The sequence below is a fragment of the Sapajus apella genome, unplaced genomic scaffold (genome assembly GCF_009761245.1).
Source record: "Sapajus apella isolate SASKATOON/1434 unplaced genomic scaffold, GSC_monkey_1.0 scaffold192, whole genome shotgun sequence".
Lineage (NCBI taxonomy): Eukaryota > Metazoa > Chordata > Mammalia > Primates > Cebidae > Sapajus > Sapajus apella.
Window position 1 is genome coordinate 57,016 of NW_022437132.1, and position 14,589 is coordinate 71,604.

The following is a 14,589-nucleotide window of genomic DNA, read 5'->3' on the forward strand; positions in this document are numbered from 1 at the left end:
GTCCGGCCCAGCCAGGCCGCCGGGACTGCTAATCCGGCCACGGGCTATTTTTGCGGCGCTCCGGGGTAGGAATCCGGGGCTGGGCCGCCTCCGCGGGTGACTCGGGAAACTCCGGGAAGAAAAGTCCTGCCGCCCCAGCAGGGCTCGCCGCGATCCCTCCCCGGCCCCGGCCCCGGCCCCGACAGGGCCCCGGCCGCTCAGAGCAGCTCCGGCCACCGGGTGCTGAGAACGCGCCCCGCGTTTGACGGACGCAGCCCCGGAGCCCGCCAGCCCGCGGAGCCCTGCGCTCCCGGCCGCGCTCACTCACCGCCGCCGGGGGTCCTTGGGGGGTCCGGAGGGCGCCGGGGAGGAGGGGCTGCCGCTGCTGGCCGGGAGGGCGCCCGCGCCGAGTCCCCGCCCGCCCGGGAATGCCATGGAGCGAGGGGCGTGCGCGCCGGGGGCGGGCCCGGCCGGAGGGGGCGGCCGCGCTGACTCAGGGCTCAGGAATGCGCGCCGCCCGCCTGCCCGACTCCAGTCACCTCCTCCGGGAAGGCCGCTGGGCTCCGCTCTCCCCATTGTCCGTTCGCGAGGAAGGACACCTGTGGCTGAGGTCGCGAGCGCCTTGGCGGGACGGAGGGCCTGGTGGGAGCATCAGCGATGGGCAGCTCCACCTCTCCCTGGCTCCAGATTGAGGCCCGACCTGTCCTGCCCTGGTTTGTGCTGAGTGGATGGGGACTACGGAGAGAGGGCAGGTGGGGGCAGAGTGGAGGATGGGTGGGTATCCCTGGCTCCCCTAAACCAGACCTCCTCCAGAGGCCCACACTGATGAGTCCTGTATCCCACAGTCACCCACACATACCTGCGCACACGCCACTGATCACTCAGACACGCCCCACCTTCATTCACTTCATGCATTTCATGGGCTCACCCAAGCACACACTCACATGCACCCACCTACTCATGTACATCTTTCATGGGTATGTACTCATGCCACTCACACATGTGCACACAAAATTGTACAGTAATGCACACATTCAGCTCAGAACTGGAGCAACTGTCCGTTCCCAGGCCCCGCGCCCCCACCCCCAGAAGCCCTGCTACCCCAGCAGGCACTCAGGCCAGGCCGCACCGGCCCCACCTGAAGCCACTGAGCAGAGGCAGCACCATGTCTGCTGTCCACTCTGGGCTCTTCTCACCGTCTCAGAGCTCAGCCACCACCCTGGGGTGGGCTCATATCCCTGCACTCTCTGGGTTGGACTCAAAATGGCCCTCTGCTTTCAGCTGGGGCTGGTGGGAGCTACCCAGCATTTGCCTCCTGATACTGGGTGGGCTGACCCAGGGGAGGGGGGACAGGGGTGCCAGCAGAGTACAGGCAGGCTGTCCAGGAGCTCTGAGTGGTGAGGGGGCCGAGGCTTCTTCTGGATAGAGGGTGCAGGGATCCCTTCTTCCCATGGATCCATAAGGACCCCTCTAGAGAGTGGTCCCTCAGGCCTCGGAAAAATGTATCTTCAGGCCCTGTGCTGGTCACAAGGCTGCTGCGGCTTCAGTGCCATCCTCTGGGCCTGGGAGGCACCAGCCCTCTCCAAACTGAGCTGTTGCACCCAGTGCCCAACGCAGACAATGGCCTGGTCCTGGGCTACAGAAAAGAAAGGCAACGGCAGGCGCGGTGGCTCAAGCCTGTAATCCCAGCACTTTGGGAGGCCGAGGCGGGTGGATCACGAGGTCAAGAGATCGAGACCATCCTGGTCAACATGGTGAAACCCCGTCTCTACTAAAAATACAAAACATTAGCTGGGCATGGTGGCGCATGCCTGTAATCCCACTACTCAGGAGGCTGAGGCAGGAGAATTGCCTGAACCCAGGAGGCGGAGGTTGCGATGAGCGGAGATCGCGCCATTGCACTCCAGCCTGGGTAACAAGAGTGAAACTCCGTCTCCAAAAAAAAAAAAAAAGAAAGGTGACAATATGAACTAAAGGTGCTGGTACACTTACCGGTAGATCCCAGAGCCTGGGTAAGCATCCTCTGCCCAGATCCTTGTCCACACCGTGGGATAAGGCGGTACCTGCACATAGTGGGCCTCTCCGAACACAAGCAATACCAACATCCTACTCCTGTAGAAGAAGACAATGAAAGCTTTGGAGGGGAACTCCACTGGGGGGATGACTGCCCATGCATCAGGGACACTGGGTGAAAGGGAGCCTGCCCCCATGCCAACACTCAGAGCTCCGGTATCCTGCACGTGCCACCTCACCCATGCCAGGCTCACAGCCAGGGACAGGACAGTCTCCATGCCTAGCATTCTTGACCCCTGCCAGGGATAGTCAAGCCCTACCGGGCCTGGATGCCCAGACAAGGCTGGCAGGGCCAGCTAGGGTGTCCTCTTTGGAAAGCTGGGGCCTAGGCTTGCCTCCAAGGCATGCCACAGCTGGGCATCTGGTGTCAGCAGGTCTCCTTCTGCTGTCAGGCTCCACCCAGACCTGCTCCAAGACCCAGACACTCATTGCCAGCTGCCAGGAGCACCAGCCTCAGCTGGCTCAGGGCTGAAACATCCCCCACCAAGGAGCACACCCCAGTCTGCCCCTGCAGGCAAATCCCCACCTCAGAGCCTGTGTCCAGGAATCCCCAGGCTCTCAGCCCACTCTGGCCTCCTGAGAAAAATTAGCACTGAGACAAAGGATCTTTTAGCAACGCAATTTTTACCTCCTGGACTGAGGGGAGTGGTATCATGGCCCCCAGAAGTACCCATCCTGCAGTCCAGGAGGTAAAAACTGTGTTGCTCAGAGATCCTTTTTCTCAGTGTTAATCCTTTCCTTGTGGCACCGAGCATCTATTTCCAAAAAGGATGACCAGAGGAGGGTCGATATACATGTGCTCAGGACTGACTGTACCCAGTCCACATGGACGAGTTTGTGGACCTCACACCAGGACACCAGGTAATAGGAGCCCTGACCAGTAAGAGGAGTTCCCAACAGCTACTCCAAAATCCTCAGCTCAGTTTCTAGGCCACAGGTAACCACCCCAAGGGGTCAGACCCTGGGCTTTGGAAAATCCCTGGAAGGATCAGAAGAAACTGCTCCTGCATGGGGAGCAGAGCTGCAGGGATGGGCCCATGACCAGTTCCTGGCTATTGGGGGAAGAGGCAGAAGTGGGCCAGGCCAGCCAGTGGCCTGAAGTCATAGGCTATTTCTGAGGCAGCTGCCCCCTCCCCATATCCCAGGGTTTAGCAAGGGGTTCCCAGAAGCACCTGGGCCCAGGACCCAGCAGTACTGGCAGCTCAGCCCCAGGCAGGGAGGATGCAGAACACACACACCCACTTCAGCCTGCCCAGTGGCCGCCTTCTCTGCCCAAGGAAGCTTTGACCCTTCAGGGCTTGCTGGACACAGAGGACCCCAGAGACCAGTGAAGAGGCCAGCAGCCATCCTACTGGGAAGCAGTCAGCTCACGGCTGTAGAGGAGCCCAAGGCTTCTGAGCTGACACTGCTTCAACAGCTGTCAGCACCCCCACCATCAGAGAGAGATGGAGGTAGTGTGCTGGGCACCATGGGGCCGTGGGGATGATACTGGAATCCTGGCCTCTGCAGCCGATGAAGCCACATCTCTCAAGGACTTGCTTACAAAGGCTTCAGTGACTGACTGATAGCCACACCTCCTATAGCTAGAGGCAGCTCCAGCCCCTCCGCAGCCTATGGCCTGTCGTGGAGGTGGGGAGCCAGGGCTGCTCACTGGAATACTAATACTAGCCTTGATTTCCTTGCCTCCTTTTTTTATTTTTGAGATGGAGTCTCACTCTGTCACCCATTCTAGAGTGCAGTGGCGCGATCTCAGCTCATTGCAACCTCTACTTCCTGGGTTCAAGTGATTCTCCTGCCTCAGTCTCCCGAGTAACTGGAATTGCAGCCATGTGCCACCAAACCCAGCTAGTTTTTTGTATTTTTAGTGGAGATGGGAAGTTCACCATGTTGGCCAGGCTGGTCTCAAACTCATGACTTCAGGTGATCCGCACCCTGCCCTCGGCCTCCCAAAGTGCTGGGATTACATACAGGCATAAGCCACCATGCCCTGTCTTTCCTCCCCTCCCCATCCCGCATGAAGTCTTATTCTGTCACCCAGGCTGAAGTGCAGTGGCACAATCTTGGCTCACTGCAACCTCTACCTCCTGGGTTCAAGCAATTTTCCTGCCTCAGCCTTCCAAGTAGCTGTGATTTACAGGCACGTGCCACCACGCCTAGCTGATTTTTGTATTGTTAGTAGAGACACAGATTCACCATGTTGGCCAGGCTGGTCTTGAACTCTTGACCTCATGATCCACCTGCCTCAGCCTCCCAAAGTGCCGGGATTATAGGCGTAAGCCACCGTGCCCGGCCCCGCCTTGACTCCTTTCAAAGCCTCAAGGGTGTCCTCATCTCCATCTTCAACTGATACCCTTGACTCCTCCACCAAGCCTATTCCAGCCCATCACTGAGGCAAAATAGGAACAGAGGAGGCCCCAGGCCCCCTCTTCTCACCTGGCACCACCTCCTCTCGCTGCGGACCAGCCCGCCAGCCCACTCTGCAGGCCACAGCTGGAACGCTCATCCCACTACTTCCAGCCTGTGGTGGGAGCTTTAGACCACAAACCAGGAAGTGGGGTTGCACAAGCCCCGGCACTCAGGCCAGAACATCTGGAGAAGTTGGTTGCTGGCGCCCTGGCGCCGCCCCTTCTCCTCCTGGGGCAGGGGCCAGTCTGCCCTCTTGAGTCTCTTTCCTCATCAGAAATGGGGGGATAAAAACACGCCTCTGGACTCCCCATGATTTCTACAAGGATCATGTATCACTTGTAAAATCAGAATAAATGTAAGTACAAAGCAACATCCACCCTGTCCCTGCCCATCAAGAAGATAAAGGCTCAACTGGGGCCTCAGTTTCCTCGCTAGATTGAGGGGGAGACTGGGGGGGATGGGAGGCTGTTCCCACAGGAAGGAGAGAGGCATTGTTTGGGCTGCATAGCAGGGGATAAGCAGGGAGGGTGTGGGATCACATCCAGGCCTGCTTTATAAACATGGATTTATGACACATTGCCCCCCCCACCAAGCAGTACACTGGGCTACAAACAGCTGGTGGCTTCCAGCAGGCGGCTGATGGCCCCTCCCTCCCCAGGAAGTCCTGGCTGAGGCCCATGGCGGTGGGGCGGCTGGTCAGAGGAGAAGATGCAGTTGGAGACCAGGGTCCTCCCTGTTAGCCTTTCTGTAGGACCAGGTGTCACACTCATCTGAGGGCTCCAGGCACACGGCCTGTGCATCTGCCCTGCCCAGCGTCTCCCAGCTGACACTGCCAGATGCCCGACCGCTCTTCAAGGCCTTTTCAGATGCCCCTTTCCAGGACCAGGGTCACAGATAACAAAGACAGCTCAGGAAAAGCCCCTCAAGGGTTCTTACACGGCAGAGGTGGGTTGTGGGGTCGGACTGTGCCTGCCATAGGGGAGGGGCCCTGCAGATCCAGATAAACCCTCAAGCGGCCAGAAGTTCGGGAGGGCTCTGCTGGGTGCTGGGGCTGCCATGAGCCATGGGAGCCAGCAGTGTGCCCAGCCCCCTCAGGGCCCGTCCCCTAGGCCCTTCCTTCCACTGCACCAAGCACCGTCCCTGCCCCTCCCTAGGCGCATGGATCTGACTTGAGAGGTTACAGGCGCAGCAGGCGCTGGGCCGCTGGGGAGGCATCAAAAGCACAGGGCGGCTGCGCACTGCCAGGCCGTGTTCAGCCCTGGGCTGGCCTCAGCCTCTAGAGGAGGCTGGCTGCGCTCCAGCACGCACAACCCAGAACGTGGGCGAGCTTCAGCATCCTTGGGCGGAAAGACGGATGGGGGCTCCACTGCAGAGACAGAATCCGCGCCGCTCCCTCCTTCCTTCCTCCCACCAGTCGGTGACGACCCCGGCCCAAGGGCGTCCACTTCCTGGACAGGGATTCCTTGGCCCATTCCGACCACAGCTGGGGCGGCCTCCCAGGCGCGCACTCCGCAGACATCCCACCGGAAAACACGTCTGCGCCTGCCCCTCCCCCAAAGCACGACCACTCGGCCCGGGCCCCGCGAGGACCCAGGCAGGTTCACAGTGGACCCGTTCTCTCTGCGGTGTGACCACCGGCTGGCGGGGTGCGCTCTGAGGCCGCGGGGCGACCAGGGCGCAGGCGGGGGCGCAGGCCCGGTCACTGGGGCACGGCGGGGGGCCCGCTCCCGCTCCGCAGGCACCGCACCAGGCCCGGGCGCCGCTCCAGAACTGACCGAGGGCTCTGAGAAGACCCGCCTCCGTGTGGTGCGCCCCGCCCCGGGGGCGCAGCCCGTTTCCGGCGCTCCGGCCCCTCCCTTCCCGGCTTCCGTCCCCTTCCGCGCAGGCGCCGGCTCCATCCCGGTCCCAGCTCCCCTTCCGGGCTCAGCGGCTGCTCCGCGCCGGCGTCCGAGCCCCACGAAGCCCCGGCCCAAGCCGCCGGATGCCCGCACGCAGCGGGGCCCAGGTGAGCTCGCTCCTCGGACGCACCGCGGAACAGACGGCCCACCCCAAGGCGCCGCGCTGAGCGCGGCCGCTGGACCCGGAGAGCCTGGGACGGGCGCACCGCCCACCGCCCCGGGGGTTCAAGGCAGAGCCAGAGCGTGCCAGGGCGGGCCGAGGGCCAAGATCGGACCGAGAGCAGGGGCCGCAGCGCCCGGGGGCTGGGCGCACGGCGCGGTGGCAGCGCGGGCCGAACTGAGGAGACGGTCACGTGAGCGTGCGTTCCAGGCCGACTGGCGGTCTCAATTCGACATGAACGTCAGCACTCCCGTTAAAAATAATGCATGTCTCCCATGCCAGGAGGACTTGGGTGCTGCCAGGCCGGCGCTCACCCTCCGCCTTCATCTTCCCTCCTCCTCTGGCCCCGGAACAGCTGAGGATTTGTGGTCAGGCTCCCTTGCCTATGGGGAGGCCACAGGTGGGAGGCTGGTGGCCCGCTGGGTTTCAGCAGACCCTCGTAGTCCCTCAGGAGACTTTACCTTTGTCCCACTTGCTCGTTATCCAACCTGGGCCATGAAGCAGAGGACAGTTAGGGGCCCTGAGCCCATGGGATGGGGCCAGGCCAGCGGTCACCACAGTGCTCACCCCTCCCTGTGTTTCAGGCCTTGGGGGCCATTCCAGGGAATCTGGCGCAGTGGGATCCCTGCTAAGGCCCCGCCAAGGTTCTGGCTGTGTTTTGAATTCCTGGTCGGGGTTGGATGAAAGGGCAGGGTTCCAGAAACCAGCTCAGACGTTTGCTTGGGGCCTGCACGATGCGTGGGAATCAGAGGGCACCAGCCCTGCTGTCCAAGGCTCGGGCCCCCATCCGCTCCCAAGGTCATGCAGCCCCGGTCCCCCACGCTGTGTACCCCCCACATACGTGGGGCAGAGCAGCCACCCTGCTACCAGCAGCAGCCATCCACCCTCAGATGTGACCACTCCCTGAGGCCTCCAGTGTGTGGAGGTAGCACTGTGTGTGTGTCATAACAACCCGCAGGGCAGTCAGCACTACTTTGTAGATGAAGAAACTGAGGCAGGTGGTCGAATCCAGTCCTTGAGCTCCCCAGCCTGACCTCACCACACTGCTGTCTGTCCTCTCCTATTCTGATGCTTACATTTTTTTTTCCCATTAGTCTTCCCGAAGGACGGGGCAGAAAAAGCAGCAAGCAGACAAAGCGGAGCGGCCGCAGAGCCCATCCTATGCAGCCCAGGCACCCTGCCCCAAGGAGCCCTGCTTGGGACCACCCACCACCCTGGGCCCACACCGCAGCATCTATTTCTCAAGCCCAAAGGGCCACCTTACTCGACTGGGGTCGGAGTTTTTTGACCAGCCGGCAGTCACCCTGGCCCAGGCGTTTCTGGGACAGGTAATGTAAATGTCCTAGTCGCTCCTCAAGTACCTGTCACTGCAGTTGTCCCTGAACTGCTGCCTGCTGGGCTTGGCCCCTGGTTAGTCCTCCTTGTCCATGCAGTTAGCTGCTTTGCTCACACTGGTCCCTGGATAGCTTCACCTCAGTTGCCTGAGATCATCTGGGAAGAATGTGGAGATTGTCAGTGCCGCCTGCCCAGGGTGGAGCAAGGGTGCCACTGTCTACCCGCCCCCCCCCTGCTCCGGGCATCTAGGGCAGGAGCACTTGCACCGTTAGCCTTCCTCACCGGGAATCCACCTCACAGTCTTTCCACACGTGGGAACTGTGGCCGTGGCCAGTGTTGGGCTGCCCCTTCCCACTGCAGTGGCCCACAGTGCAGTGCTGGCTTCCCAGGGCCCCTGCAGCTCAGTGTAGGTCCAGGGTCTGGGATCTGCCAATCAGACTTAGAGTTAGAGGCAGGGACTGCCAGGGCCCATCCCGGTGGGGCCTGTGTTCCAGCCCGTCCCCACAAGCTGGTGCTCACACAGCTGTGGCATCCTGACTGGATCTGTTGGGAGCACCGACTGGGTGTTGTTCCTGAATGCAAAAGCTCCAGGCCTGCGTTTCTGGTTCTTCGGGGTCTCCAAAGCCTTCCCTTTGTCCTGCAGTGAGCCGCCTTTTAGGTTAAAATCACCAAGAAGAGAAATAGCAGTGCCAGCCTACTTTTAGGTTAAAATCACCGAGAGAGCCGGGCGCGGTGGCTCACGCCTGTAATCCCAGCACTTTGGGAGGCAGAGGCGGGTGGATCACGAGGTCAAGAGATCGAGACCATCCTGGTCAACACGGTGAAACCCCGTCTCTACTAAAACTACAAAAAATTAGCTGGGCATCATGGCGTGTGCCTGTAATCCCAGCTGCTCAGGAGGCTGAGGCAGGAGAATTGCCTGAACCCAGGAGGCGGAGGTTGCGGTGAGCCGAGATCGCGCCATTGCACTCCAGCCTGGATAACAAGAGCGAAACTCCATCTCAAAAAAAAAAAAAAAAAAAATCACCGAGAGAAATACCAGTGCCCGGAATTGGGTGTTAAAGGAGCAGACCCTAGACATTGTGGAGAACAGACAACATTGTGTCCCCATGAGGATCCTTCTGCAAGCACCTTAAGTAATGGGCATTTGTGATACAACAAAACATCGCATGTGGCAGGTACATCCCAGGATCAGGGTGAGGGCCCAGGGTGGCATCAGGGGCCACAATACATTTGTCTACTCAGCATCCTTGGCAGGCCACAGTCATGCCCACTTGAGCCCACTGGTGGACAAGATGATGTCCAGCAGAGAAGACAGTGTCTCACCCGGTGTGTCCCTCTCCATAACCTCCCAGTGGGTGTCCTTGCAGAGTCCTCAACCAGACTTGGGCCATGCACTCATCCCTAAAAGAGTCACTGCAGTGAGTTACCATGAAAACCCAGGCCACTCTCTGGGCTAAGGAGGGTGTGGTCTCCCCCAGGAGGCTCCACCAGCAAGAAACAGGGGTTTGTGGGTTTGTAATGGCAGTGAGGAGGGGTGAGAGGTCCCAGTATCTGCCATTGGTGAAAATGGTATCAGAGTGAAATCCAGATCAGAAATTTGGGATGGAACAGGAAGCAGAAAAGGGCTGTGGGAACCTCCTCTCCAGAAAGGTAGTTGGGCCCCACAGTGTGCCCCCATGGAGGCACAGAAGTGTGCAGAGTGAAGTCATTGGAGAGGCACTCCCTCCAAGCTCCAGGGAAAATGGAACAGGGCCACCCTTTCTCCCCTGGACATGGTCTCGCCAAGCCTGGCTGGTTCACTTCTGTCCTCGTGGCTTTGGTTGCCTAAGGATTTCTGGGCTTCCATCACAGGCACTGACCCCCTTCTTCCCTCCACCCTATCTCCAGGAAGGCCTCAATGCTCCCCCCAGCGAGCATCTAAGCCCCGGTGCCCCTCCTCTCCTACTGGAGATACTGACCATGGCACCACAAGGCTTCCTGGGCTGAGGTGAAGATGGCCTGGCTGTCCAGCTGACTCCTCTGGCCTGAAAAGGAGACAGGTGCTGGGGATGTGGCTGGTCCCCAGTGCTCTGCTGTGAAGCCTTATACCTGGGGCTCCGAGCAGAGCACTGGGCACAACTGTGGAGAAAGGCCTTAATGCTGGAGGGTGGGCGCTGAATATGAGGGTCCTTTGTGGCCACCTCAGCATCCCAGGTTTAGGGGACTTCACAGGCTCTGGGATTTCCCAGGCAGCTGGTATGGGGACATCCTTGAGGTCCTGTGCCTCCCGTGATGCCTGGCCTCATGCTGAATGCTCCAGGGTACTTCAGAAAGGAGGAAGGCCCTGCTGAGAGGACTTGAAGGTCGACCTGCAAGGTGAATCCACGCTGCCGATTGCCAGCCCAGCCCTGGCTGTGGCCTGAGGTGTCTTCAGCCTGCAGTCTGGTGGTCCCTGGAGGAGACAGCTGGTAGCCTCAACAGCCACAATCAGGCTCTGAGCAGGAGCAAGAGAAGAGGCAGGATGGAGATGGGGCAAGGTCCCTGGCTAGACCTGGGTGGCTGATACACCCTGAGCTGGGGAGATGAGGTCCAGGCTAGAAACTTAGGGTGAGTAGACCCCCATCCCTTCCTGCCCTGAGCAGAAACTGACTCCCCACAGGTCCTAGTCCGGCGACTTCCTAATGGCACAGAGCTCCGGGGCCGCATCGTGGAGACTGAAGCATACTTGGGGCCAGAGGATGAAGCTGCCCACTCAAGGGGTGGCCGGCAGACCCCCCGCAACCGAGGCATGTTCATGAAACCAGGGACCCTGTACGTGTACATCATTTACGGCATGTACTTCTGCATGAACATCTCCAGCCAGGGTGAGCAGTGCTGGGGGGGTCGGTGGTTGAGGGGGCTGGAGAGCTGGCAGAGCTCCGTCAGCTAGCAGCCAGGCGACCCCAGCAGGACTGAGGAGGGGCAGGCATTTGAGCAAAGAAGTGCCATTTCCAGGGCCAGGTCAGGGTTTCAGGAGCTCTGGCTGCATTGACGGGGCAAGGTTGGTTAGAGGGGCAGAAAGGGTTGGTTGGAGTGGAGGCAGAAAGGAGGCTGAGGACACAGTTGTCAGCTGCCCTTGATGGAGGCAGCACTTGAGGATGCGGAGCTGGTTTGAGGAGGAGGATTGCAGTGCCGAGCAGAGCAGAGTGGTCAGGCCGCCACGGACGGAGTAGTTTGCACGCACAGCAGGCGGTGGTGGGGCTTGGGGGCGGAGGAGTAGGTGAGGACAGGGAGGTTTGGCAGGAAGAGATCAAAGGGGTCGTGTTTTTATCAGGATGTGGGACTTGGATGTGTTCTGTGTGAAGGAGCCAGGACAGGAGGGTGTGCTGGTGAGGGTGGCCAGGCTGTCACTCTTTTGCAGGCAGCTCTGTGGGGGCTCAGTGAGACAATGAGGGGCATGTGTCCTGCACCCACAGGGATGTAGAGGGTCCTGCTCCTTCCTACTGAGGTGAGTTGGGGGGGCACCGGGCACCCCACCTGGTGAGCTGGAAGCACTGGGGGAATGACAGAACGGATGGGAACTGAAAGGCTTTGCTTGGCCTTGATTTTACCTTAAAATGCTTTGAAAACTCGCTGCTTAAGGGTATCTGCTCTCAGGAATGCCACACTTGCTGGCTCTGACAGAGGGCATGGCTTTGTCCAGCAGTGCTGGCCTCTGGCTGCCGATGCAGAGGCTTATATGGCTACTGCCCCAGAATGGGGACTGGCTTGGCCACCCTCGGGCCAAGCCTTTGACGCCAGGTGGCTGGAGGGCCAGGGATGCACAGGTGAGTCAGAGCAGGTGTCCCCAGGGAGCTGCCTTGCTGGAGGGCCAGGGCTTCTCTGGCCAGGGTCCAGGTTCTCATTGTTCCCAGCCAAAAAGCTGAGTGGCCTTTCCAAACATGCAGGACAGAGGGAATTTGGGTATCTGTGTGCCTGAGTGAGCCCTGGGCCCAGGAGCATCTGTTTGCTCTCTCTGGCTTCTCAAGTGGACTGGCCTGGTGAGGGAGGGGACTAGGCTGGAGGAAGGATCCCAAGGGAAGTGAGGGGCTTTGCCGGCCTCCTCCTGCTCTGCCTGTGCAGGGTGTTGCAGTCAGTCTTTCCACTGAGTCATTGCCTGGGCTCTCCCAACATCCTGCGCACACTGGCAGCTGCTCTAAGCCAGCCCCTAGCCCCACCACTTGCCCAACACAAATGCCGACTGGGTGAGGCAGAAGGGGAGCCCTGGGGCCTGGCTAGGCCCGGGGCTTCCTGCTTCCTGGCAGAATGACCCCACCCAAGGACTGGCTCTCTGGAGTTTCCTTTGCTGGTCTCATAGCTGCTGCCAATCACAAGACCAGGGGAAGCCAGGGAGAAAGGAGCTGATACCCAGCATTCGTCATGTGTTTTTACAGTTTGGCTTCATGGGGGCATCCACAGTGGTGGCTGCCCTGCCTGCTGGTGGCAGCCAGAGGTCCCCATGGGAGGCACACCTCATGGCGCAGGCATGGAGGATGGTGAGGTAGGCAGAGGGGTCTGTACAAATTGATGTGCAGCCCCCTCCCACCAGGTCAGACCCAGTAGACAGTGCAGGTGCACAGAGCAGGTCCCTGGCCCAGGCAGAAGGCAGCTGCACCCTCCCCGCAGCACAGCACAAGGGAACAGGAGCCCAGGGAGGCTCCACTTCCAAGCTGTCCATCCATCCCACAGGGGACGGAGCTTGTGTCTTGCTGCGAGCACTGGAGCCCCTAGAAGGTCTGGAGACCATGCGTCAGCTTCGCAGCACCCTCCGGAAAGGCACCGCCAGCCGTGTCCTCAAGGACCGTGAGCTCTGCAGTGGCCCCTCCAAGCTGTGCCAGGCCCTGGCCATCGACAAGAGCTTTGACCAGAGGGACCTGGCTCAGGATGAAGCGATATGGTTGGAGCGTGGCCCCCTGGAGTCCAGTAGACCAGCTGTAGTGGCAGCAGCCCGGGTGGGCATTGGCTATGCAGGGGAGTGGGCCCGAAAACCCCTGCGCTTCTATGTCCAGGGCAGCCCCTGGGTCAGCGTGGTCGACAGAGTGGCTGAGCAGAACGCACAGGCCTGAGCAAAGGGCCTGCCTGGACAACTTTTTAATTGTTTAAAAACAAATAAATGTTTTATTTCTAGAAAACTGCGTTAACCAGAGTCCCCCTAGGTGGTCAGCACATGTCTGGAGCCAGCTCTTCCTCCAGGACACAAGGGCTTGGGGCCCCGAGTATGTTGCACCAGGCCCAATGTGGACCCTGGGGAGAATCGTCAGTGTGGGGTCCTGCACAGTGGGCCATGCCTCCACCAGCAAGATGTGCACAGGTGACGGGGCTGCTCCAGCCTAGCGGGGCCAGCCCAGGCTCTCGTGCCCCAGATGGTGAAGACCAGGTCACAGCTTGGCTATGAGCCCGTGTGTGACTTATGTGGACTGTGGTAAGGGCTGGGCCTGGAAAGGCTCATGGCAACCTGGGAAGAAGCGCATGGTGGAGAGAGAGAGTGCTGGGGAAGGGGCCACAGGGCACTTCACAAAGGAAAGGCTGTCAGATAGGAACAGGCCACACAAGTGTTTCTGCATATTCTTCAGGGTGGCCACGGGGGGTTTCCAGGGAGCAGGTATGGGGACAGGAGGAGGGTCTCAGAAATCAACAGCCTGCATGGACCTAAAAGGATGTAGCATCACCTAGGGACAAGTGTCCTGGCAGGCTCCGTCCAGCGTGGAGTTGTCTATGCATGCAGCTAGGACCGGAGGGAAGCGCAGGGGCACAGAGGGCAGCATCCCCGCAGCTGAACCGCCCATGGCCAGAACAGTGGGGCTCTGTAGGCCTTCAGTCAGGCCAGGGCTGGCATCTACCCAGTGCTGGGCCTCAGGGCTAAGAGGGTCAGCCTCAGCAGGGAGGGAGCCCACCTGCACACCCCAGCAGCTTCCCACCCTCCACCTGAGCTCAGGGAAGCAGAGCCTGGAAGACAGCAATGACGGGGTCCTCGTGGGTGGTCACCACCAGCACGCTGCGGAACTTGTCAAAGAGCATGAGCAGCTGGGAGCGCCGCGTGTTCTCGTTGTACATAATCTCCTCCAGGTGGTGGCGGCCGCGGAAGTAGTGAAGGAGCCTGGAAAGGATGGGTTGGCTTGAGGCCAACCTGACGCCAGTCCCCAATGGCCTCTGCCAAATAGCTACTGCTGGGGATCAGCTCTGAGTTGCCCACAAGCCTGAGCAGAGCTGGCCATCAAGGCAGGGTGGCAGCCACCATAGCCCCCCAAGGGTAGGCAAGCCTCCTGGATCCATGCCCACCATGGTCCCGCTGAGCAGAAGGGCAAAGTGGGAGGATGGACAGCTGTTCAGACCCGGAGCTGCCCCAGCCTGTGTCCTGACGTTGGGACTAGGAATCTGCTGGTGGCTTTTTCATACTACGATGAGTCCCATGGAACTCTGGAGCCAAAAGGTCACTGCCTTTTTTTTTTTTTTTTTTGAGTCTTGCTCTGTCACCCAGGCTGGAATGCAGTGGCTCCCTCTCGGCTCATTGCAACCTCCACCTCCCTGGTTCAAGTGATTCTCCTGCCTCAGCTTCCCAAGTAACTGGGCTGGGACAATTTTTGTGCTTTTTAGCAGAGACAGGGTTTCAATATATGTTGGTCAGGCAGGTCTCAAATTCCTGACCTCAAGTGATCCAGCTGCCTTGCCCTCCCAGAGTGCTGGAATTACAAGCACAAGCCACTGCGCCTGACCTTTTTTTTTTTTAATTTTATATAT

General features: G+C 59.9%; 3 protein-coding genes across 13 annotated transcripts in view; 1 reads left to right on the plus strand and 2 right to left on the minus strand.

The window, feature by feature from the left end:
• RHBDF1 (rhomboid 5 homolog 1) overlaps nt 1–13,856 on the minus strand; it is a 28,970-nt gene extending 15,114 nt beyond the window's left edge. For 4 of the 8 annotated variants that reach the window (XM_032269429.1, XM_032269426.1, XM_032269427.1 and 1 more), the window contains exon 1: nt 308–413. The gene's annotated coding sequence lies outside the window, so the exon portion shown is untranslated. Of the gene's footprint in view, nt 1–307; nt 416–7,877; nt 8,008–8,133; nt 8,589–13,745 lie in introns of those variants that run through there. The other 4 variants (XM_032269428.1, XM_032269430.1, XM_032269424.1 and 1 more) reach the window with 3 other exon arrangements.
• Nucleotides 6,342–12,985, plus strand: MPG (N-methylpurine DNA glycosylase). 4 transcript variants are annotated; one of them, XM_032269433.1, is made up of 5 exons: nt 6,396–6,463; nt 7,315–7,514; nt 7,611–7,844; nt 10,493–10,697; nt 12,541–12,985. In XM_032269433.1, the coding sequence occupies exons 2-5, from the start codon at nt 7,497–7,499 to the stop codon at nt 12,915–12,917; spliced, it is 834 nt and encodes a 277-aa protein (XP_032125324.1). In that variant the 5' UTR covers nt 6,396–6,463; nt 7,315–7,496; the 3' UTR covers nt 12,918–12,985. The 4 variants fall into 4 exon arrangements, with proteins under 4 accessions (XP_032125323.1, XP_032125324.1, XP_032125325.1 ...); XM_032269434.1 differs by lacking the exons at nt 6,396–6,463; nt 7,315–7,514 and adding exons at nt 6,549–6,916; nt 12,246–12,352 and having other exon boundaries at nt 12,541–12,983; XM_032269432.1 differs by lacking the exon at nt 7,315–7,514 and having other exon boundaries at nt 6,342–6,463; nt 12,541–12,983.
• Nucleotides 13,393–14,589, minus strand: part of NPRL3 (NPR3 like, GATOR1 complex subunit) — a 60,791-nt gene continuing 59,594 nt past the window's right edge. The window contains exon 10 of the mRNA XM_032269447.1: nt 13,393–14,025. Within this exon, the coding sequence (XP_032125338.1) occupies nt 13,783–14,025 (243 nt within the window). The 3' untranslated portion in view covers nt 13,393–13,782. The remainder of the gene's footprint in view (nt 14,026–14,589) is intronic.

Coding starts and splice junctions, on each gene's coding strand:
- MPG (XM_032269431.1), top strand. CDS start 6,779: ATGCATGTCTCCCATGCCAGGAGGACTTGGGTGCTGCCAGGCCGGCGC. Junction 6,917..7,610: donor TGCCTATGGGGAGGCCACAG/GTGGGAGGCTGG, acceptor TTTTCCCATTAG/TCTTCCCGAAGGACGGGGCA. Junction 7,845..10,492: donor CCCAGGCGTTTCTGGGACAG/GTAATGTAAATG, acceptor GACTCCCCACAG/GTCCTAGTCCGGCGACTTCC.